General features: G+C 39.4%; 1 protein-coding gene across 1 annotated transcript in view; it reads right to left on the bottom strand.

Moving 5' to 3' along the window:
• Nucleotides 1–26,232, bottom strand: part of Slc2a13 (solute carrier family 2 member 13) — a 266,862-nt gene that overhangs the window by 206,032 nt on the left and 34,598 nt on the right. Inside the window, exon 2 of the mRNA XM_005067125.4 lies at nt 8,102–8,261. Coding sequence (XP_005067182.1) covers nt 8,102–8,261 — 160 coding nt within the window. The remainder of the gene's footprint in view (nt 1–8,101; nt 8,262–26,232) is intronic.

The following is a 26,232-nucleotide window of genomic DNA, read 5'->3' as shown; positions in this document are numbered from 1 at the left end:
ACTTTTCCATTGCTCTGATAAAACGCCATGACTAAGACAACTTATAAAAGTAAGTGTTTAATTTGAGCTTATGACTTTAGAGGGTTAGAGTTCACAATGACAGAATAAAGCTTATCAGTGAGAACACTTCAGTATGTATCTTGATTGAAGTAGGAGGCAGAAGGAGACACTTGGAATTGGGTCTTTTGAAGCCTCAGAGCCTGTCCTCAGTGATACAACTCTTCCAACAAGGCCACAGCTTTTAATCCTTCCCCCAAAAGTTCCAACAATACTTTCTAAGGAGCAAGTATCCAAACATAAAAATCTATAGAGGCCATTCTTACCCAAACCACCACAGATCTATAGGTTAAATAGAACATATTGCTACAATTTTCAAATATTTGGCACTTTCTTAGTTATCTTACTGCTATTAATTTCTAATTTAATAATCGGATGACACAGGCTCAAATGTTATATAATTAATTAAAAATATTATTAATTTGAATTTTATACTTAACACCTGGCTAGTGTTTGACAAGGAAAGTCCGACAGAAACTTGACAAATAATATATACTGACATTGCTGGATGTGGCAGTCAAAAGTTGATCAAAAGAAAAAGAACGTAATGGTGTCATACTGTTTCTATAATACATTACCTATTTTTTAATTGTTCTAGCCTTTGATAACAAAATATTTAAAAATCTCCACATAGGCTCTAGATTTGCCTATTTTCCCATTCTACCAATTTTAATGTGATAAAACAAGTATTTTTTGCATTTTGTCATTCTGAAGTATGCATCTCTAAACCACCATGTACATGCATGATGTTAGGTAACAGCACCCACTACCTTTTGATTTCTCTATTTCAAAGCTTTCATCTTGTATTCCACATTTTTATCATCACTGGTGCTCCTGGCGAAAGGGCTCTTTGATCATTATGAACTATCCTAAGCTCTACTGACACCTCTTTAAGTCCACTCTGCTAATACCACAGCACCTCATTTCGATTTTCATAGACCCATATTTTAATTTTTTTATCTAAACCACAAAACATTTATCTTTTAGGCAATGTATCTTTGTGTCCTCACTTGACTATACTGTGGTAGTTTTTATACTTCTAGGTATATTTTTAACATTTAATATGTTACTTTGCCAAAGCTGCATTTTAAATGCACTGTTTAGCTATGTGTTTCCCATCTGCCCCTTCTGTTATTTACTCCTGTATTCTACTAACCTCACATTTCTAGAGCATAGAAAACTATTTTAAGTATTCCATATTAATGCCTTCTTAGCTTTTTCCTTTAATATACTCTAAGGGGAAAAATGCGTTGTCTTGGTCTGCCAAGTACTATATGTACCAATCACAAATACATAATTCCACTCAATGCTTTGCTATTGTCATCTTACAATGGCACACATGCTCCTTCCCCTGTAATCAACACTGCCCCATCAATATGGCATAGTCATGTGTATCAACTGCATGAACCATTAACATTACCCATAGCTCACTCCTGAAAGAGTCTAGTCCTTTAGCTTAGACAAATATATAGAAGCCTATCTACCATGATAATATTGTACAGTTATTTTCATTCAAGATCCTCTATGCTCTGGCCATCAAAAGATTTTTACACTTTGCCCACGGTGTAGAATAGTCTTCTTCAGGGAGATTTTTCTTCTACGAACTCTCTTGTCATTGCCAACCTTCGTGTGGTGATATTTTGTTTATGATCTAACAAGTAAAGCTTGCCTTAAGAGCAGAGAGCAAAGTTAGCCACACTAGTTAGTCATAGAGGCCAGGCAGTGGTGGTGTACACCTTCAATCACACCACTCAGGAGACAGAGGCAGACGGATCTCTGTGAGTTCAAGGCCAACCTGATCAACATGAAATTGATTGAGTCTAAAAGAGAAACAGAGCTTACACAAAGATGAACTCAGCACTTGGGATCCCACACCTTTAAACCCAGCACTAGAGAGGAACATAAGGCAGGAGGAGACAGGAGCTCAGTGCAGTCTGAGCAGTCTGAGGCAGTTCGAGGAGCAATGCAGTTGGGAGTAGTCTGAGGATAGGATTGCCCCTTTGATCCGAGCATTGGTAGAGGTAAGAACTCTCTAACGGCTGGCCGCTTTGCTTCTCTGATCTTCATTCAGCTTTAACCCCAATATTTGTCTCTGGATGTTTATTATCAAAACCAACAAGAATCCATACTATACTTTCACTTATTTTTCACTTGGGGAAACTCAGGGAACTGAAAGTAGCAGTGGTTTTTATTAACAGGATTAGATGAGTATAGAGGCTGAAGTTAATGTTTACTTAAAATAACAGCAAGTAATAAGAATTTTCGTAGATATTCACTCAATCCATACAATAACATCATTGCTGAAGTTACCAGCTACATGAGGATATGAGACCTTAGGCTAATCCACTTACAGCATGAAAGTGAGCCTTCAGCTATACTCCCTGTCACACTAGAATATCTTTATTCACGACTTATGTCTTAATTCTAGCAACAGCACACTATAGATATCTTCTGCATTCTGATTCATAATTTTAATCAAGCTATTAACCCATAATTATTATGTGTGTTCCAAATTCATTTTTGTTAAAATGGTAATGGAATGATTTTATGATAGAGTCTAACTCATATTCTATTATTTCATATACAGTCAGTAATTACTAATTACCACTAATTATAAGGACATTTCTTGAGCATGAATGTTTTCAGAAAGCATTACCTTCTGAATGATACACAAATCACATTCTTTTAATTAACATTCAAATGACACCTCACTGATGAGGCTTTTAAAACTGTGAAAGTGTGAGTAATTCTCAAAGAGAGGCAAGCTCACCACTTCACCAATACAATCAGTTTCTTTTAAAAACATTCTCTAAGGGGCTGGACAGACAGCTCTGAGGTTAAGACCACTGGCTGCTCTTCCACAGGACCTAGATTTAATTCTTGGCACCTGAATGGCCGCTTACAACCATCTGTAATTCCAGCTCCAGTGAATCCAGAACCAATTTCTGGCCTCTGTGAGCCCCGTGCATGCATGCAGTGCACAAACATACATGCAGGCAAGCACTCATATACATAAAATAGAATAATAAAAATATATGTTAAAAATTATCTGAGACTTACAAACAAACAAAACCAAACTTACTGTGTTCTTAAAGCAATGGATAACTATGTTTTTAAAAAAGAAAGATAGGCCAGGCGGTGGTGGTGCACGCCTTTAATCCCAGCACTCAGGAGGCAGAGACAGGCGGATCTCTGTGAGTTCGAGGCCGGGCTGGACCGACAGCCTCCAAAACAATACAGAGAAACCCTGTCTCGTAAAACAACAACAAAAATAAAAAATAAAAAAGAAAGATCTATGCCACCAATGGATTCAAAGTCCTATCCACCCCCATTGCAGACAAACCTACTGCCCTTACTCAATTCCCCAATGACTGAAGCCCCTCCCTAGCTGCTAGCACTTCTCCTTGTCCAAAAGTGCTGGCTTTGACATGGGTTCATATAGTGTAAATAACATTTCCCCATCTGCATAGACAATGTTCCCTCCAAGAGCCAAGACCATCTAACAAACACCCCAACACCAGGTATGAGAAACCCTATTTTGAAACATTGGTTAGGGTCATCCAAGAGACTCCCAATAGCTATTGCTATTGCCCTCAGTTTCCCCAAGTGGCGAATGGGTAAGTTCCTATTGCTGAAGACACCATGCACTTCAGACACATGGCCCAGAAGACCCAAGTTGGATCTGCCCTGAAAGCCTCCTCACTGAGGATTAGCTTTCATGGTACCAGAAGGTATCTTGCAAACTTCCAAAGGAGGGAAGCAAACAACAGTCCTACTCAGCTATGAGACCTATGAACTACAATGATCAGCATGGCACAATAACTCCCAGAATGCACTAGTGGCACACATACCTTATTGGTAAACAGCAGTTCTCTAATTGGACTTTTAAGACCCATTCAACAAGAGGGAAAGCATGCCTGATATTGGAAACCTAGACAATGATCCAGGGCTAGTGAAGTCATGGACCCTGGAGAAAAACCTATAACTGCTACTTTACTAAATCAACTATATTCTAAACATCTGTCCTTATAGCTATACATAAGTGTCATCCTCATCCCTCATGCAAACTTCTCTTTGCAAAAGATGAAAGCTATTACAGAAAAACCATAACCAATCAAAATGCAGAGTTGTAAAACCCTGCCCCAACTGATCTATAACCCAACCCAATTCCTTCATGTAAGACACTGCCGAGTCCTCCAAGTAGGGCTGTGGGAGAGTCCAGCCAGCCAGTCTCCTTCCTCCCAGGGCTGGGCAGGATGGTGAGTGTCAAAGGACTCAGACTCCTCCCTCCTAGTTACCGGAGAGAAAATACACACTGAGTCAGGAGACTTGTCGAAGCAGTGTCTCTCTTTATTGCATCAGGCAGGAACTTATATAGGGTTGAGAAAGTGGGTGGGGACCTCAGGATGGAGTGAGGTGTAAGGACCAATAATATTTCACCACATTAGCAGTAGCTGGGCAGAGGTAGTTTTGCTGAGACAGGTGGCCAAACTCTAGCCAAGCTCAGAAAGTTCTACTAGGCCTTGTGTCCGGGCCTTTTTAGGCCCAACAAGGCTCAGGGATCATTGCTAAAGACAGGCAGAAAATTGTAAGAGCCAAAGGAACAGGGTTTTCTGAGAGATGTGTCTCCTAGGAACATCAGAAGCTGCAAAATCTCAGCAACACAGACTCCTAAACCTGACTACAGAAGGAGGACACCAATAAACATGCTAAAGTGGATAAGGGAAAAAGCTAATGAGGCTGCAACCCTACATAAAGAGCTACAGGCAACTCAGGAATGCTGAGAGTGGGGAAAATAGCCTTCCCCAGGGAAGAGCACACCAAGTAGTTATACCAAATGGTCAGCTATGAAAACAAGTAACAATATACAGACTGACCAGGATATATTTATATATTTAGTAATATATACATATGCACATATGCACATGTGTAACAACAATTTATGAAAAAATGAGGCTGTGAATTTAAAAGAGAGCAAGGAGGGGTATATGGGAGTGTTGGAAGGAGGGAAAAATGGAGAAATGATACGAATATGTTATAATCTAAAAGATAAAACATAAAAAATACAATTATAGTTCACCTCTACTATTTCTGTTTTAAAGAGATGACTCCATATTCAGCGGATACCACCAGGTTCTAGGAATTCAGCTGCTCTCTCTAGTATTTGCTACCTTATACACCCATAGCAGAAGGTATGGTCAATTTCTTCCCACATGTTTGGGGAGAAGTTAAATTCAGAGGGACCATACAATTTTTCCAGATCTGTAGGTATTGAATGAACGGTAGAAGACTTATTTGGATTGGGGGCTAGGATTATGTACCCGTAAGAGTTTTCCCTCTCTGAAGTTTTTCTCTACCACCCTATGCCCCATCCTCAGCAGCAAGCAAATACAGATCACAGAGTGCTCATTTTCCTTCAGCTTCTCTTGCGACACCCCAACAGTGGCATTCACGCATTAGAATAGGAGATAACTGTGAAACTCACTTATGAAGTGCCTACTATTTACCAACAACTGGGTTGATGTTATGAATACGTTATTAATAAAACATTTTAGTTTCTAAAATTATCTCACAGGGTTAACTATTTTATTTTTTGATGGGGAAGTCCTGTGTATATGTCATTAAAGCACTGTTGGCCAATAGGGAAGCAAGATAGGTGGGACTAGGAGTTGAGGAGTACTTTGGGAAGGAGAAACACAGGGAGTCAAGATGTAGCTGCCATAGGGGTAACAAGTTCGGAACTTTTCTTTGGTAAGAGAAATACTTAGATTAACAATTATGGGGTAAATACTTAAGTCAGAGCTAGCCAATAAGAAACAAGCAAGGCCAACAGCTTCATAATTAATATAGCGTCTTGTGTGTTGTTTGCAGACTACAACGCGGCAGAGCCCAGGCAACTGGTGGGGAAAAACCAAAGCGGCTGGAAAGGAAAAGACTTCTCTCTACAATTTTTTGCTCCTACATTTTTGGGAAGAAATTAAGCTCAAAGGGATTACATGATTCGTTCCATATCTATAAGCAATAAAAGAGAAGTAGAACCCAAATTATCATCACAGAGCCTTTACCCACTAACTAGTGAAAGCAGATGCAGAGATCCACAGTCAAGCATTGGGCTGAGATCCTGGAGTCCTGAAGGGAGGAGGGACTGTATGAGCTAGGGGACCAACATCATGATGGAGGAACCCACAGAGACAGCTGACCTGAGCTCATGGGAGCACATGGACTCTGGACCAACAATTAAGGAGCCTCCATGGGACCAACCTAGGGCTTTTGCATGTGTGTGACAGTTGGGTAGTGTATTCTTTTTGTAATGCTCCTAGAAGTGAGATCAGGACCTGTCCCCTGGTGCATAGCTGGCTTTTGGGAACCTATTCCCTCTGCTGGATTACCTTGTCTAGCCTTTATGCAGGGGGAGGAGTTCGGTCCTGCCTCAACTTGATGTGCCCTGCTTTGTTTATGCTCGTGGGTGGCTTGTTGCCCCTTTATGAATGAAGATGGAGGATGAGTGGATTGGGAAGAGGGAGAGGTGGGAGTTGGGGGAGGGAATGAGAGGAGAGGAGGGAGGGAAACTGTGGTCAGTGTGGAAAATAAATGAAAACTGTTAATATAATAAAAGAGCAGCAGAAGCAAGAGTTGGATTTGGGGCAGGGATTTTATTGCCCATCTTTAAGGGGGCTAAGGCTGGCCACAGCCATGCCACCTTTACAGAAGTGCACCACTCTCATAAACATTTTATTTCATGAACCTCCTTGCTGTCCTAACTACTAAAAAGTGTTAAGCCTCTCAGCTCTCAGTAGAAATGTGGCCTTATTAATATAATTTATTAATATAAGTTATATTAATATGTATATGTTTGTATGTGGGTGTGTCATAATAAAAGCCTATCACAATGCAATAGATGACTTAAGAGTTATATACGTACATGTAAGCACTGACTTGTAAGTTTCAAATAAAAACTAAAAATACCAAATTAAAACAGTAGCAGCAATAAGTTTCCTCTTCCTTTCTCATCTACAGAGTAGAAAAGAAAGCTTAAAGTTTCCATTGCCAGTTGCCAGCAATCTCTGAGTCTGCAGAGACTGACTCCTTCAGGAGAAAGCTAGGCAGCAGATTTATATTCCAATTGTGTATTTCGTTTAGCGAGTCTTGAGAGTGGCAGACTCTCACTGACTTCACATGACTTCTCGTAAAGCTTTCTCACAGCTTATCCTAAGCCACATGGCTTATGGGGCTGCCTGTACAGCAGTCCAGACCCTTTTGTCTCCACCACACTGGAACCATCCTCTTGAGCAGCTTCAATGTTGCAAAGATTGTAGAAGCCACGGCCCAAGACTCTCAGTCAACATTCTTACAGAGCTTACATAATCTTTTGTGTCATAAGCATTGACACAAAAATAAGCCAAACAGTACTGCACAGCCTGGTGTGCCTTTCAGGAACATTTTTTAGAATATGTACATGAATCTGTTGTTTCATACACTAAAAAGCAATGAATAAAAATCCTGTCGCTCATCTTAAGCTTTAACATAAATTCGTTTTTTACAAATCTGGTTCACATATTTAGTTTTAAAGTTTATCTTCGTATCATCATTCTCATTTATTTTTATTAAGATTATGATCAAGGAATAAATTTTTATTTTAATTTTATATAGATTCCTTTTTATATGACTAAATCTGTACTTTTAAATGCTGTTTCTTTCAGATGAGACTGTAACTTCTTACACCCAAAGAGGATGCTATCTCTACAGTTTATATACAGCTTGTCAGTCACTCATGGAACTTAAATACCCCACATACATTTATTACATTATTATATGTGTGAAAGATTATACACAGTATGAGAAATATCACCTAAATGGAAAAAAAGCAGTCTTCTGCAAATATCAGTTCTTAATGGGAGGTTTCTTGTCAATCATTACAATAAACAGTATTCCTTGACTACTTTCAGTTTTGCTGAATACCACCTACTTATAACTACCATGATTCAAGATATCTCAATTTTCCCAATTTGTTTATTTTAGTTGAAGATAAGAACGATTTACCAACCTCCATCCATCCTTCTGAAGATAACTGAAGGCTCCATCAATGACACTTGCAAAAAACTGTCCCCCTGTGATGAAGAGAGTATTGATGGTGACCAGTCGACCTCTCAGATTGGGTGGAGAAACCTCTGCAATGTACACGGGCACTGTCATGGACGCAATGCCTGCAGTGAAGAATCAAAGTAAACATGAGACATCTGTACAGTCTCTGTTGTCACTACACGTAGCCGCGCTAGGTTAACACACACACACACACACACACACACACGCACGCGCGCACGCAAGCACGTAGAGATAGGCCTTTACTGTGAACACATGTTATTACATGTTCAAGATTTTTGTTTGTGACTGATATTGTATGCAAGTAAAGAAGTATGTGAGGTTCTGATCTCTGAATATTGTTTTTTATACTATTATTTAAATTGATTTATTTTTAGTTTATTTCGTGAGGTATTATGTAGCTAGTCATGAACACAGTAGGTAAGTACAAATGGTCTTGAACTTCTGATCCTCCTGCTTCTACCTCTCAAGAGCTCAGCTCACACTGTCATTTGAAAGCCCACATACAGGAGTACATCAACAGTTCTACAATGGCATTATAGGCATAAATATGCCTTATAGTTTTATAGACTAGAGATATAAAATTATACGCTAGAAAGAATGATGTAGTTGCTAAACTATTTTAGTCTATATGGAAATGTCATCAGATAACAGTGAGAGTGAAACACTACTCAATAATTTATAACAACTATTCAAAGTCTTTATTTAGAAGACACATACCAAATCTTTAAGTTGGTCTACTGATGACTGTCTTATTAAGCCATGACATTCAGTTGCCCAGTTGTGTATTTCTGAGGTGGCTCTGAAAAGCAGATGATCTTATATTAAAAAGAAAAGTGTTATGGGGCTGGGTGGGTGGTCATTAAAGTGCTTCTATTGTTATTTATAGAACTTCAAGCTTTATGTCTCTGGATATTATAAATCAATCCCTAGATTAGATAGAGCATCAACACTGTGCGGCAGACCCATGTAGAACTGCTTTTAAGGGACTGGCTTGTCTTGAAGAATGCACCTAGAAACTTGATACTCCCAGTCCAGGGCCCTCGCATTTCAGGACCCCTGAATCTACAACATTCCATATTCAGTAACATCTGTTTGTAGTCAGTGACAGCAATACCAGCATTTCTCAACAAACAACTGATTTTCAGTAGTGACAGAGACTGACCCCAAGGGTTCATGCAGGCTGGGCACCACCACTAAGATATACCCTAGATTCATCACCATTTTTGTTTGTTGATCACCCCCATAAATCACATAGTTCTCTCTCATGTAAGTACCGCAAGCTGCACCCTGCATCTCTAATTCCCTTTCCTTTTCTTCCTTCTCTAGACAGAGGCCTGCTTCCACCCAGGGTTTTGAGCTTCACTAAACTCCCTGCTGATGCCACAGCGGTTTGCAACCTCCTCAGTTGTACCTTTTGTTAAATTTTAATTCGCCTTTTTTCATCTTCCAGTCAGTAACAAACAAATAAATAAATAAATAAATAAATAAATAACAAAAAACCTGGAAAATTCACTATATTAAGGCAAACAGTTAAGCAGTTAAGTTCTCTTGGCGTTCCTTGCTCCTGTATTGTCCGCAGCATATGGAGAGAAGCCTATGACTTTATAAGTTTCACAACATAAGCAGAAGGGGTATTAAACTAAATCATCACCATGTTATTACTGCAGCACAGACTATTCTGAAATGCCTTCTGTGGAACTTGGAAATACACATTTTCAACAAATGTTAACAAGTGTTAATTGTACCTTCTCCTCATTTCTTTGACTACGGAACCATCTCCATAAAATTTCACAAATAAGCACTAATTTATGATTACCTATACTGCTTTAGGTATCAACAGCCATTCCATTTCTCTCTTAGCCAGAGATCTGCCTTCAGCCACATAACCTGCTATACTTGGGAGATCAGAACCATACATTTAAGCAATGTATGCTGGTTTTCAAACTAGAGATTTTTACATGACAAGAAATGTAGACACATCCTCAGGTCTTTAGAAAGCTTGATGGCTTAAAATGAATACCAACATGCTGAAGGTGACAGATGATTTCCAAGAAAAAGACCAGAGATCTAGAAAACCTCTAGAGCCATTGATAAGTAGAGTTAGAAAGAGTCCCCCAAATCCATCCAGTGATTGATAATGCTCATTTAGTACAGCTGTTAAAACTGCCTAATTCTGTTAGGTGTATTCCTTGTCTTGATTATAGCCCTTATCCTCAGCTCATCTCTACTGAGAGCATGTCATTACCCCACTTCACGCAGGACATTACCTCAGATATTGCAGTGAGTCAAAGAACCTAGCAGATGCCAGAACCCAACTTTCATGGCACACACTAAACTGGCTTATCACCACAGATGACAGTAGACTGAGGAACCATGGCTTCCAATACCTACTATGCCAGTTACAAGCTGTGTAAGTCAATAGAAGTTATTCAACCTCTTTGGGTCTCCAATGCCTCGCCTATAGAAGGAGAAAATTAAAAGTCCTTCAAAGATATTGAGAAATCTCAATGGATTAACTGAGTAAAGCATTTAAATACAGAAGGTAGTCAGTACCAGCCACTATCAAATTTAAGTACAAGATAAAGGCAGAGAAAGGTGGACTCAGAAGCGGCCTATGAGGTATGCAGCAGGTGGCAAGCATTGCTCTCTGAAAATGCTGGGGCATAAGTTAGCTACATGTAGTCTTTCTGCATCCATCTTGTCCTGCTCAACTCAGAGTCTGCCAAGACAAGTAGCCTCTTTCCTTTTTCACCCATCATGAGAGAATTTGGCCTTGTCAGCTTAGTTTGCAGGTTATCATCATTCTAGACATAAAAAGGGGGAAGATAGAAAACTACAGTAGGGCAAAGTAAACCTGGTTTATGGAGAGAGAGGACCAGACCAAAAAAACAAACCAAACCAAACCAAAACAAAAAACAGCAGGAGGAAGTTTAAGGAAGACAATGGGGTGGGTCTGGGGAAAAAATGCAAACCTGTGACACAAGAGACTCAGCTTTGAGGGCAGTTGTGGGGGTGACAGATTTTAAGAGCTGCTAAGGTACAACCTACATGCTGTTCTGTGCAAGGCAGAGACTGGTTTTCAAAACTTGAGATGTCTTTCAGTTGCCTGACAACATTTCTTTAAATTCAATGAGACTAGGTTAGAAAAAGCTGGAAGTCACACAATAGTGCTCCTAAAGTGGCTGTGTGAACAATACAGCTAAATGTGACTACAGCAGTGGGTCACGCTCAGAAAGTCTGCATTTAGGGCACTATTGGATGGAAAGGGAGAAGGTGAACAGTAAATGTGCACCTGCCTTGCCCTTGAATTCCACAGGCTATTCCTAAAAGGCATCCTATTAACAGATACGTGGATATTGCAGAGCAAAGACATCAAGTTGCAGAGACAGACACAAAGCTCTGTTTCATTTTTCCAAAAATAACATGGATGCTAGCGTCCAAGTGGTTTCAGAGGCGCATATCCTAAACTTCTGTTAAATGCTCTTCAAGGCAAAGGGACACACTTCTGCTTAGAATCCAACCCTTAGGAAACACCTCAGAAACATTTTATCTCTCTTCCCACTCCCTGCTCCCTGCTGTGTGACCTCCTGCCCCCAGGTTTCATGTTAAAGGAGTAGGTCAATCTGTAGGAAAATGGGAACTGAGTACAATGACTGTGTTATTGTGAGCCAGACAAATTAAAGTCTATGCAGGCTATGGCTATACGAAACTGGAGATGGAGGAGCATGATGGTCACTCCATTCACTGTGTTTAAATGTTCACACATCAGACACAAGTCTTGCTAATCAACAGCCAGCAATTAACAATAACAACTCATGCAAGCAGCTGATTTATGGATCCCCAAACACAAAACTCCGTCCTGAAAATCCCCAGACACTAAGCTATTATTAAGTCATCCTAAAACTCCTTTCCACTCTTCAGAAATCAATAGATATCGGTCCAGAGACAAATCTCACTGTTCTAATGAAGGATTTCTAAGTAAAACCAGCAAATATGAGGGTCTGTATGAATCACTCATGTGTTTGAATAGCTCAGCTATAGATTTAAACAAACTGCAAGAGTATTCATTCACACAACATCTATTGTAAAGGCAATGTACCGAGGTTCACATGTCTATCCTGTTATAACTCAAAGATGATAGCCTAAGATTTCCAAAATTAAGAGTTAGATGTTTCTTACCAACGGGCAGTGGTGGCGCAAGCCTTTAATCCCAGCACTCAGGAGGCAGAGGCAGGCAGATCTCTGTGAGTTCGAGGCTGGGCTGGACTGACAGCTTCCAAAACAATACAGAGAAACCCTGTCTCGTAAAAACCAAAAAAATAAAAAATAAAAAAAAGTTAGATGTTTCTTAAGCGTATGGGGCAAAACTTTTAGGATCATTCTATGAAAAACTTTATTTTTCCCTCTATTCGAATCATTAACTATATACAATCAATATCTAATACAATATCACATTTTATTTTTACTTGTGAGTGTTTATGTGGTATATGCCTGGGCACATGTTTGTGTGTGTGCTCATGTTTGTGTGTGTGCACATAAGGAGGCCAGAGTCTGAGGTCAGGTGTCAACTGTCTTCACCTAAAGCGCCCACAGTTTTCGTTTCTTTTTCTTTTTCTTTTTTTTTTTTTTTTTTTTTTTTTTTTTGAGACAGGGTTTCTCTGCATAGCCTTGGGCCTTGCCTGTCCTGGAACTCACTATGTAGACCAGTCTGGCCTTGAACTTAGAGATTCACCTGTTTCTGCTTCCTGAGTACTGGGATTACAGGTGTGTTGTACCACCACCACCTGGCACTCTAGTTTTTTTTTTTTAATGAGACATTTTCTTATTCACAGATTGGCTAGACTAACTGGCCAGTAAGCCGCTGGAATCACCCTCTCCGGCACTAAGATTATATGTCCTGCCACACAGCTTCTCTGCATGAGTACTAGAGGTCCAAACTCAGGTCTTCAGTATATATAGCAAGCACTACTGACTAAGTCATTTTCCAAGCTCTGCCCCATCATCCTAACTTTAATAAGTGCAAATGAAATGGATGAGGTTAACATGAAGAGTTAACAGTACAAGCATCAATAGCTTTCTAGAGTAAACATAACCAGAGAAAAATCTGTGTCTGTGTTATTTCCTGATGTTAAAAGTTTAAATTTAAAAAAAAATAAGGTCTCATCAAGGGAACTTGTTGTCATGCCTGACTTGGGAAGCATTACCAAGAAACCTCACCTGGGACACCACTGTGCAAGGGCATCCACGGGAGCGGGCTGATGCACCACCTACTTAGAGGGTACTACAGAAGCTGCCTTCCCCAAACTGCTGGAAGCCCTCTAAAAGCCTTGAGTCAGAAGCATAAGCAAACAGCATTAGAAAACCCTGTTGTGATAGATAAATAGCAATGAGTCACGGTGGTATCCCAGCATGATAAGCCATGTAGCAACTAATTAGCTTCTGAGAAGTGCATAAGCCACCTTCTAATAATAATGCCTCTGGAATGAGGATTATGGTGGCCTGAGTTCATTTTCAAAACCACTGATTTGTCATCTCTGAAGACAAAACCTTAGTAAAACAGAGCAGGATCTAAGGGAAGATGACCCCTTAGTGCAGTTGTGATTGGCTGGCGGTTACATCTTCATTCTTCTCAATAGCTGTGTCTACTGTCACCAGGTCACTAGCATGACTTAGAATTTAGCTTTTGCTTTTTTCCAGAACAGATTTAAGACACAAAAGATGTGCGGCAACTTCCAAGTGTGCTAGGACCTATATACAAGACAAAATGCCTGTAACAGGGTCAATTGTGAGAAAAGACTACCCCTAGGGAAATCTACAAAATTAACTTTCTAGAATTTCAAATAGCCCCTAACAAAGAATTATATACTTATTATTCAGCATTGCAGCTTGCCCTTTTTGAAAATCTTGTGTGGGGGGAGGGGCACACGTGCTTGCACATGTATGTGCCTGTGTGTGTGTGTGTGTGTGTGTGTGTGTGTGTGTGTGTTGCTGAGCACCTGCCCCAGCACGCATGTGGAAGCCAGAGAATAACTTGTGGGAATCAATGCTCTTTTCCATGATGTGTGTCCCAGGAAACTGAACTCGTCTTCCCAGGTATGCCTAGGTTTGTGTTAAGCTGACAAAAACTAAGAAGCACAGATCAAAAAGGTGCACGGATACCTCAAGAAAGTGACAATGTGACTGAGCATCCCCCACCACACCACCCATATCATTAACCCAGGGGTGGGACTCTTGGTTACGACTCTTTCTGGGGACCACTTTTGCAATACGGGATCTCTGCTTCTTTCCTATCTTTTAGTTTGTCACCCGCAACAAAGATCCTTTCTAAAATTCTCCCTCCAATTGTCCCCGAGACAAGTGTTCCTTCAAGTTCACTAGAGAAGAGGATGAGAAGCTACTGACCTGGGGTGTCTTTGGCAACCCCATATTACAGCTCACCTTAACTGAGAAAGCATCCATGAACTCACAGACCTCAAGTTTCCCCCAGATTGACTCACAATAGCAAGAAGGTATCAGGTGGATGAACGTGGCCATGCATCGCTAAAGAATGTTACAGTCTCCATTTCCATGTTAGGTGATTTTCTCCTTGCTGTGAGCAAATACCTAACAAGGAGTAATTTAAGGGAAGTTTTGTTCGGGGCTCACTGTTTGCGTGTATTACAAAATGGACAGCAGGGAGAGGTGAATGCCTTACCCTGATGGCTTTTCATTTCTCCTCTTTTATTCAGTCTGGGTCCTGGCCTCTGGGATGGTATTGTTCATGTTAGGATCGTCCTCCCTGCTCAACTGAACCTCTCAGCAAACACCCACAGGTGTGTCTGAGATCATTCCAAATCCAGTCAAGTTGCAATAAAGAAGACCATTGTAATTTCCATTTCCAATAGGTAAATCAACTTAAGGAAAACTATTTACATTTTTAAAATTTTCCCTTTTTAGGCATGTTGTAAATAATGAAGTCTTTAAGATATTTAATGTCTCTGCGCATTTACTAACTTTTAGCTTGATCTTATATTTTATGAGAAATTCAAAATGAACTTTTCTTATATATCTGTTTTCACGAAAATATGAAAGAAGGATTGTTGTTGTTTTCTGTAGCTCATCTTTTACTGCTGATAGAATTTATCTATTACGTCACAACTGACTTCTCACCAGCAAGAACAGAATGCCTTGGCACCAGTGTCTCCGTGGTGCTGAGGAAAAAGCGCCACTCCCCTGGAGCTGTCCTGGGCAATTCCTGTCTTGACCCTTTCACATGCTGTCTACCACTCCAAGTTCATTTAGCATCCGTATCCCTTCACCAGGCTTTGAAAACTGTAAAGAGGAGACCTGTGCAAATGGCTAAGATGTTAACTTCTCTTTATCTATATTTATAGAAAAAAGGAATAGCTGGTAGGCTTTGCAATACTTCCCGGTAGTCCTTACTTCCATGTATTAACTCACAAAGAGCTTTGTAGTAAACTGCTATGAGACACAATATGCAGGAAAGTATGTCTAAAAAGAACTACAAATCCTGGGAGGTCATGCTCTGGAGAAAAATAAAGAGAGAAGAAAAGAAGAAGGAGGAGGAAGGAAGAGGAGGAGAAAGAAAGAAGGAGGGGAGGAGGGACAGGAGGAGGAGAAGTAGCAGTAGTAGTAGTAGTACTATCAGTGGCAGTAGTAGTGGTGTGAGCTACATGCCAGCGAGGACACAAGCCTTTTGCCCTGCTCCTCCTCTGCCTCCTCATCAACTCCTGAGTGGTCCAGAGCCACCTGCAAAGTAAGTAGATTGCTAGCCTTTGATTAAGTCTCATTGTTCCCTGCCATCTGCGGAATCCAAAATACTAACTTTTCAAGGAATGAGACCCTGACCTACTCTGGAAACACTGTGAAAAGTAATTGATCCTAGGTTTCTGAAGCCAAGAGGAGAAAAACAAAATCTGTTTCAAGAACAGGGTAAAATGCCTAAAATAGAGTTCGAAAAGTTCGTATCAGATAGATAATGATGCCAAATGGATTATCCTACTTAGGGTTTCTGCTGCCGTGAAGAGACGCCATGACTATGGCAACTCTTATAAGGGAAAGCATTTAATTGTGGTGGCTTAGAGTTTCAGAGGCTCAGTCCATTATCATCATGGTGGGACGAGGCAGACATGGTGCTAGAGAAGGAGCCAAGAACTCTACATCTTGATTCTCAGAATACAGGAAATAAACTGAAACATTGGTCATGGCTTGAGTATATATAGACCTCAGGCCCAGACTCACAGTGGCACACTTCCTCCAACAAGGCCATACTTATTGCAGCAAAGTCACACCTCCTAATAGTGCCACTGTTGTGGAATATTATTTTAACTAGGCAAAGATGTGTTGCATTTGTGTATGCTGTGGAATACTACCTTAACTGTGTAAAGGTGTATTGCTTGTGTTTATGCTGAACTTGTTTAATTATGTAAAGATGTGTTGCATTTGTTTCATCTTTCCTGTCTAAGGCACCTGATTGGTCTAATAAAGAGCTGAATGACCAATAGCTAGGCAGAGAAAAAAAGATAGGTGGACCTGGCAAGGAGAGAGAATAAATAGGAGGAGAAATCTAGACTCAGGAGAAGAACGAGATAAGAGAATGAGGAGGAGAAAGACAAACCAGGGGTCAGAAGCCAGGTAGCCCTGGCCAGCCAGACATAAGAAGTCGTGAAAATAAAGTATATAGAAGGAAAGAAAAATCTCGAGGCAAAATGTAGATAAAGAGAAACAGTTTAAGTTAAAAGAGCTAGTTAGAAATGAGTTAAGCCGAGGCTGTGCATTCAAAACTAGTAAGTCTCCGTGTCATGATTTGGGAGTTGGTTGGTGGCCTAAAACAAAAATCCTGGTACATGCCACTCCTTATGAGCTTATGGGGGGCAATTACATTCAAACTACCACATGAATAATGCAAGAACAGAGATGCAGGGAGGAATAAGGAGTACAGAAAATGTAGGAAAATTATAACAATCCATAAACTGAATTAATGTTAAAGAATTATCCCCATAAGGAAAACTGAAACTCTGGATGTCTTCTTTCCATTAGTTCCACAAAACACTGGCCAAGTAATTCCATACTAATATAATTCCAGAAAAAGGTATATATCCCAATTAATGTTGTGGGCTAGTATAATTGCTGATTGTGATGTCCTCGTGTCACAAATTAGAATCAACCGAGTGGGGAGCCTCATCTTGGAAACCACTCTGATTATCTTAACTGAAGTGCAAGACCCATCCTAAGACTGGGCAGTACTTTCTGCTACCAGTCAGATAAATAGGACATGACTGAAGGATGGCTATTCCCCTTTTGCTCACTACCCTCTCTTTAATAGGGCGTGGCAGAAGGATGGCTAGTTCCCTTTTGCTTGCTATCCTCTACTGCTGCCCAGCTGGTTTACCCTATCACTGCTGCTGCTGATTCATCCATAGTAATCAGAACCAGCATTTCCAGCATCCTACTCTTTCTCTCTCTCTCTCTCTCTCTCTCTCTCTCTCTCTCTCTCTCTCTCTCTCTCTCTCTCTCTCTCTCTCTCTCTCTCTCTCTCTGTGTGTGTGTGTGTGTGTGTGTGTGTCAGAAGCCTGAATAATATAACCAGAGCAGCCTTTATGTGAACTGATGCTTTTCTACATGTCTTTCAAGTAAACGATAAGTGGCCTCTATCCCATGGTATAAAAAAATGTTAATACAGAAAACAGTCTGTTTAGACAGAGCAAGTACACTCTGGTACTAAAAGTGTTTCAAATACACCCTTCATGATTCAGATACTATCTTCTACTTATAAAAGGCTTGCATATTGTCCTTTAAACCTATGTTGTTGCTATTATGTGCTTTGCCTCATTTTTTTTGTGGGCCAGGCTTAGAGTGTACTTGGAAGCAGAGGCAGGAAGATCATAACAAATTCAAGAATGGCCTGGTCTCTACAGTTAAGTTCCATCCCAGCCAGGATAACATAATGAGATACTGTCTCAAGAAAAACAAACAAGTATTATTTGAGCTCTTCCATACAATTCCATCCATTGTGTTGCAAGCATTATTTCTACAGGAATTGGGGCTCAAGAAAGAAGTACAAAAATCCATTGACTTCTACCAGTACCCATGAAACTACAAACAGGTTAATTTTCTGGCTTCTATGGAGAATGAAATCTCAGACCTTACAAAGTCCTTGGCATGCTCACATGGAATAGGCCAACACAAGACTCTTACTATAAAAAACATTTTTAATCTAAAACATGTGGTCAAACAAACCTAGAGATTTACCACTACATAAAAAACATATTGTAGTTTGTTTAGTAGCTCAATAGGAAAGTATTTACCTAGAATATCTAAGGCCCTAGGTGCAATCCCCACATATATGTGTGTGTGTGTGTGTGTGTGTACATATATAATTATCACATGTTAGTATATTATTTATACTAATCAAACAGTATTGATATATTACTCTTTAAACCATATTTATGTATTTAAATATTACATATAAAATATACTAAATATTATATTATATATACAATAACTTGTATATAATATGAATGCAAGTTTAATAACCTAATACAATGTATGATTAATTACTTCAAGTAGTTTGAATGTGAAATACTCCCAGCTGACAACATTGAAAAGATTGCAGAACTTTTAGGAAGTAGAACATCTGAAGGAAGTGTATCACTAGGGGTCAGCCTTGAGGTTTTATAGTCCTCCAACTGTGGATACAATATGACGAGCTGGTCTCTTGCTTCTCCCATGACCCCTTCTCTACCTGCTGCTGTATCCTGAGCACCATAATGGTATGGTCCCCTTTAGCAGTAAACTAGAACACACACCCCTCCCTGAAATTGCTCCTTTTCAGGCATTTTGCCACAGCAACAAAGAATTATCAAGATTGGAAAGAAATATATTTATATAAATAGATATGCAACATGTTAGGTAAAATTCAATATCTAGTCACAATTTTTAAATTCACTTAAAAGGGCTATTTGATAAAAAGAATACATAACACACATCATATTTAGCATAAACCAATTAAAGTATGCTATGAGCCAGCAGGAAAAAAATCAAGCATAAGTGCTATTTTACCTCTCAATGACAAAAGTTCTAGCCTGTGCACTAAAACAAGAAAACATTTCTGCAACTTTGGAGGGAAAGTTGATTCCCTCCACTTTTGATTATATCATTGCAGATTTTCCTTTTCTTTTAGTCTCCCTGCCTCCCCACCCCAAGCATGCTTGTTGATATCTTATAGGTAGGCACGAAGTGGCCTCTTTTCCATGGTAGTACTTGGTTTGGTTGGCTTTATTTATTTGATTGTGAGATGATAAGATCTGCTGGCATAGGCTAGTATAGTTTCTAGCTCTTGGTGATTCTTGGGTCTCAGACTCCCAAGTGCTAGGATCACACATATGTGACCTCATGTTCCAATTTTGTTTTTTTAAATGTTGTGTTTGTTTTTTAAAAACAGGCTCTGATCATGTGGACCAGAATGGTCCTACATTTCTCATGGCCTCGAAGTCAGAGTCCTTCTCCCCAGTCTGGAAATGCAAGCATTGGACATACCATGCCTAGGAATGATACTGGAATTAGAGTTTAGTAGTGTTGCTTCATTTTAAAAAGTAGAAAAGATAAAAGATTTGCATGGTAAAGTGTCCCTGTAATCACACTACTCAGGAGGCTGAGGAAAAGGGGTTGATTACTTGAGGTCAAGTTCAGATGGCCTGGAAATACAAAAACCATCAAAAAAGCTAAAACAGTAGTATATCACTACATGTCTAAATACTAACAGTGTCTTTAAAATAGAAATTTAAAATATACTATACTATTAATGAAACAGGTGTTTTTAAGTTGCCTTTTCTAAAAACATTAACCTTTCAGTTGGACCCACATGATAAAGGAAAACTTGGCATCTTTACTGTGATTTTGCAGTTTGACTGTCTCCTGTACTATGGCTGGAGGCACGGAGATAAATCACTGTCTCTAACCTTTCCTAAGGATTCACCTTGAATTCCAGGAAGAATAAACCTCAAGGACAGAGCTCTCTGGAGACTGAGGTCCTCAAGCAATAGACAACAGGAATAAGTGTTTCTATAGACTACCTCAGAACAAGAACTGAAACAATGGCCAAGAAAACTGGACCTTACTATGTATATCACTTGCCTCTTCCCCCAATTCTTCCATTTAAGTGTAAATCATATGTCAGTACCCAAATAATAGACTTGGGGGTATATTCCATTGTGTTGTACGACATTTTCTTCATCAGTTCATCTGATGACATAAATCTAAGCTGTTTCCAATTTCTGGCTATTATGAATATAACAGCAGTGAACATTGTTGAACAAGTGTCTCTGTAGTAGAATGGAGCATCCTTTGGGTAAATACTGAAGAGTGGTGTATAACTGGATCTTGAGGTAGATCTATTCCCAACTTCCTGAGAAAATAATTTCCATAATGGTTGTACAAGTTGGCACTCCCACCAGCAATGAATGAGTATTCCCCTTACTTCACATCCTTACCAGCACGAGTTGTCCTTTGTTTTATTGATCTTGGTCATTCTGACTGGTGTAAAACGAAATCTCAAAATAGTTTTGATTTGCATTACTCTGATGACTAATGATATTGAACATTTCTTTAAGTGCTTCTTAGGCATTTGTGTTTCCTCTTTTGAGAACTCTGTTTAGATCTGTATCCCATTTATAATTGAGCTATTTATTTTCTTGATGTCCAGCTTCTTTTGTTTCGTTCTGTATATAAAGTAGATATTAGCCCTCAATAAGATGGATGATAAATATCTTTTCTCATTCCATTCTGTAGCCTACTACTTTGTCTGAATGAATGATGGTGTCCTTTGTCATACAAAAACTTTTGAGCTTCATGACATCCCATTTATTAATTGTTCTTAGTGTTCTTGTCATGTACAGAAATTCCTTCCCTGTGCCAATGAGTTCAAGACTATTCTCCACTTTCTCTTCCATCAGATTCAATGGATCTGTCCTTATATTGAGGTAGACGATCCATTTGGAGTTCTGTTCAGGTTATTAAGTATGGACTATTTGTATATACTTGATAAGGTGAGAGTGGACAACCTTGCCTTATTCCTGATTTTAATGGAAATGCTTTGAATTCTTCTCAGTTTGCCTTAATGTTAGCTGTGGGTTGGCTAGCAATAATATCTTTTAATTGAGTTATGTCTCTTGTATCCCCAGTCTCTCCAGGACTTTTACAATGAAGGTGTATTGGATTATTTCAGAAGCCTTTTATTCATCTAATGAGGTGATCGTGTGTTTTTTTGCATGTACTCTGTTTATATGATGGGTTAAATTAATTGATTTATGTATATTGAGGCTTTCCCTGCAAATCTGGGATTAAGAATACTTGATTATGGTGGATGATCTTTTAAATGTGTTCTTGTATTTAGTTTGCACTATTTTATTGAGAAATTTTGCAACTGATTGGAGGAAGTGAGCAGGAAGTAACAACTACTTCAAACTATCACAATGCAAAACGTTGAAATATTTCTCCTAAGGTGAGGGATAAGTTATTGCATCTGACCTCTCCCATGAGCAAGAAAGAAGTACAATTCTTACTGGGCCTATTTGGATTCCAGAGATGGCATATTCCTCACTTGGGTATGCTATACTAGCCCATATACCAAGTGACTATGAAAAGTTGCTGGCTTTGAGTGGGCCCTGGAACAGGAGAAGGCTCTGCAACAGGTCCAGGCTGCTGTGCAGGTTGCTCTACCACTTAGGCTGTATGACCAAACACACCTGATGGTACATGAGGTATCAGTACCATAGGTGAATAACAGAGAAGAATTTCAGGATTTGGGAGCAAGACTCTATTGTCATCTGCAGATAACTGTTCTTCTTTGAGAGAGAGAGAGCTCATTGACTGCTCTGGGGCCTTGGTGAAAACTGAACATTTTGCAGTGGGGCCACCAAGTTAGGATATCACGAGCTTGGTATTACCTGACCTACCAAGCCATAAAGTTGGACGTGTACAGCAGCAATTCATTATCAGATGGAAATGGTATATATATGATAGGCCCCAAGAAAGTCCAGAGGGCACAAGCAAGTTACATGAAGAAGTTACTCACATGCCTATGTTTTCTATTTTCTTTACAATTCTCCTCCCAAGCATGCACCTAGAGCCTCATGGGCATGCCCTATGTTCATTTAACCAAGGAAGAGAGGGTTGGGGCATGGCTCACTGAGGGTTCTGCATATTATACAGGCATCACACAGAAGAAAACAGCTGTAGCTTCACAACCTCTTTCTCAGAGAGAAATCATTGCAGTGAGTAGAACGTCAGGTTGTATATAGGTTTGTACATTTTCCTTGGAAAGAAAAATGGCCAGAGGTGTTATTGTTTACTGATTCTTGGGCCTAAGCCCATGGATTGTTTAGATAGATGTTCAGGGACTTGGAAGCAGCATGACTGGAAAATTGCTGAGGAAGACATTTGTGGAAGAAATATGGGAATAAATCTCTTTGAATGGATGAAAGATATGAAGATACTTGTGTCCTGTGTAAATATCCATCAAAAGGTGACTTAAGCAGAAGAGGAATTCAATAATCAAATACACAGGATGAACTGTTCTGCATATAGTCACCTCTTTCCCTGGTCATTCCTGTCATTGCCTAATGGACCCATGAACAAAATGGCCATGTTGGCAGAGATGAAGGTTAGGTATGGGCTCAACCGCATGGACTTCAATTCACAATGCTAACCTGGCTACAGTTGCTCTAGTGTGCCATATCTGTTAGAAGCAGAAACTGAGACTGAACCTTCATATGGCACCATTCTCTGGGGTGACCAGCCAACGACCTGGTGGCTGGTTTACTACGTCGAACCACTTCCTTTTTGGAATGTGTTGTCCTTACTGGAATAGATACTTAATCTAGCTATGGATTTGTCTTCCATGTACATAATGCATCTGCCAAAACTACCATCTGGGAATTTACTTCTCTTATCCATCATAATGGTATTCCATGCCACATTGCTTCTGACTAAGGAACTCATTTCCCAGTCAGAGGAGGGCCACAGTGGACTCACACTCATGGAATCCACCAGTCTTATCATGATCCCCACCATCCTGTAGCCACTAGCTTGATAAAACAGTAGAATTGCTTGTTGAAGACATAGTCATGGTGCCAATTAGGTAGTAGTACCTGGAAGACTGGGATAGCACTCTCCAGAAAGCAAACAGTACAATATGGGGCATGGTTTCTCCCTTAGCCAGTATTCACGGGCCAGGAGTCAAGGCATGGAAGTAGGGGTGGTTCTACTCACTGTCATCCCTAGTGACCCACTAGAAAAAAAATTTGCTTCTTGTTCTCTCAAGTTTAGGTTCCAGTTGAAGGAGTACTCCCTCCTGGAGATGCAGCAAACCTTCCATTAACTTGGAAGCTCAGACTTCCCCCTGGATACTTTGGTCTTTTAAAGCCATTAAGCCAACAGACGAAGAAAGGAATAACAGTGTTAGGAAGGGTGATTTGCCCAGACTGCCAATGGGGAAATTTGGCTGCTTCTTCACAATGGAAGTAAGAAAGATTCTGTTTAGAGTGCAGATTTTTAAGGAAGTCTTTTACTGTTACCATGCCCTTTGATTAAAATCAGTGGGAACCTACAACCCAATCCGTGCAGGATGACAAAGAACACAGACCTTTCAAGGATGAAGGTATGAATCAGTCTTACAGAAAAAAAGACTTGATAAGGTGCTTCCTGTAAGAAGACAAAATTTGGGATGTGTAGTAGAGGAAAGTAGCTATAAATACCAGCTAAGGTCACATGATCAGTTGCAGAAACAAAGATTATAATTGATGTGTGTATCTGTCATACTTTGTTAGGAATATGCTTGTACATATATACATAAACATTAACCGGACATTTGTTTTCTTTCCTCCATACCTTTATCATGTGATATAAGATCAATTAAGACAATATCAGTGGTTATCACACTTAAGTTACAAGGCACTAAAATAATATCCCTCAAGGGAAATTGCCACCTATTCTAAAATATATAATGCATTTAGAGTTGTAGCTGGGAGACTTATATAATATTACATAATATATAAAATTATAACTTGTTTAAGTATATAATGGGTTTACAATAGCACATGTGATAGTTATATCACATTAGGCATAATTATGACCTTGTTATTGTTTTCATTTAGAAATCACCTGTGACATAAGGAGGTATTATTGAGTGTCAAGCTGATATTGACAAGGGTGAACTTGTGATGGTTAATCCTGAATGTCCACTTGACTATATCTGGAATCAATTAAAACCCAAGCAACTGGGGATAGCTGTAAAGGGTTTCCTTGATTGCATCATTTGAGGAGTAAGAACTTCCCAAAATCTAAATCTGAGACATACCTGGCGGCAGCCTACATAAAACAAAATGGAAGAAAGAAGCTTTTGCTTTTTCCCACTTGTCCTCACTCTCAAAGGCAAGTTCACCAATCCTGTTGCTGAGGCATTCCTTCAGTTGTACTAGAACCTAATCCTTCAGGTTCCAACACAGACTGAAGATCAGCTGATAAACCCAGCCTTGTGGAAAAAAGAACTACTACATTCTTGAAATTTCTGTCAAAAAACAATCATTGTTGGACTACTAGACTACAGCCTGTAAGCTACTCTAATATGTCCCTTTTAATGTATGTAGATTCACTCTCTAAGTTCTGTTTCTCTACAGGAACCTGACTAATACAGACATACACCCCACAGTGGGTCAACTGAATCCTATAATATTATTTTTCTTTTTTGTTTTTGGACAGTGTCCCATCCCATATAGCCCAGACTGGACTCAATTTTGTGGCAGTCCTCCAGAGGCATAGGCTACCATGTGTGGCTATTTCTAATTTTAGTTTTTGAAGAAATTCTAAGCTATTTTTTATAATTTCCCTTTTAAATTACAATCCATATGTGTGTTATACAAGTCTTTATTTCTTTATATCCCTAGTAGAATGATATTTTTTGTCATTCTGATGCAATCTTTTCTAATTAGGATGTAAAAATTTGTAATGGCTTTAATTTGAAATTCTATGAATTAATTAATAATGTCCAAACCTTTTAATATATGTAAACATTTGTATGCTTTCTTTTGAAAACTCTACATTGAAATCACTTGCATTTTTAAACTTCCTTATTCAGAATTTTCTCATGCTAGGTATGAAGAGGTGCCTAGTTTCTGTAAACTCTGGATGCCAGTGGTTAGCTAAGAGGATAGTTTGTAAACGGTTTGTGTTGTAGCTTTCCTGCTTTACTGGGCAGAATCATCTCAGTTTACTATTACCACATTTACCTACATTTGCTTTTGCTATTTACCCTTTGGAGAGTCTTGCTCTCCCACTCTTTCTGCAGTCTCTCCAGTTTCTCATCATTTAGTAATTTTCACTGAAAGACAGCTCATATTATGGGTCAAGTAAATCCTAAGTGTTTTGTTTGTTTGACTCTGTAGTTGATGGGAATGGAATTACGTTCTTGATGGTTTCTCAATAAGTCCTCGTGGGTGTCTAAAAATGGTGCTGACTTTTTGCATACTGAAACTATCAGTCAGTCCTAACTTCTATAGAGACTTTACATTTTTTAGGTACATAAACTACTTCATCTAAAGTGAAATGTCTCCAACAGTCTCCGACATTTAAACTTGGTCTCCAGTTGGTGAAGTTGTTTGTGGAGCTTTAAGTCATGAAACTTTTCTGAAGAAAGTATGTCACTTTACCATTGTGCTTGAGGATGAGTTCTCAGCATCCTGTTTCTGCCCTCAGGCATACTACTTGCTGTCCAGCTTCCTGACCATCATGGACTCTAACCCTTTATGGTAATTTTAAGCTCAAATAAACCTTCTATAACTTGTGTTGGTCATGGTGCTGATCACAGCAACAGGAAAGTAACTGATAAACAAAGGTAATTTGACTTCCCCTTTCCTACTTAGATGTCCTTTACTTCTTTCTCTTCACTAATTATTCTAAGACCTCTAGTACTGTGCTTAAAAGGAGTAGTGAAAACAGACATCAAATGTCTTCCTTACTGGACTTGGTGGCACAGACAATTAATCCAGTACTTGGTGGGTAGAGGCAGGAAGGTTC

Source organism: Mesocricetus auratus, unplaced genomic scaffold (assembly GCF_017639785.1).
Source record: "Mesocricetus auratus isolate SY011 unplaced genomic scaffold, BCM_Maur_2.0 Super-Scaffold_100010, whole genome shotgun sequence".
NCBI classification, from domain to species: Eukaryota; Metazoa; Chordata; class Mammalia; order Rodentia; family Cricetidae; genus Mesocricetus; species Mesocricetus auratus.
This window is presented reverse-complemented; position numbering and strand designations above follow the sequence as displayed.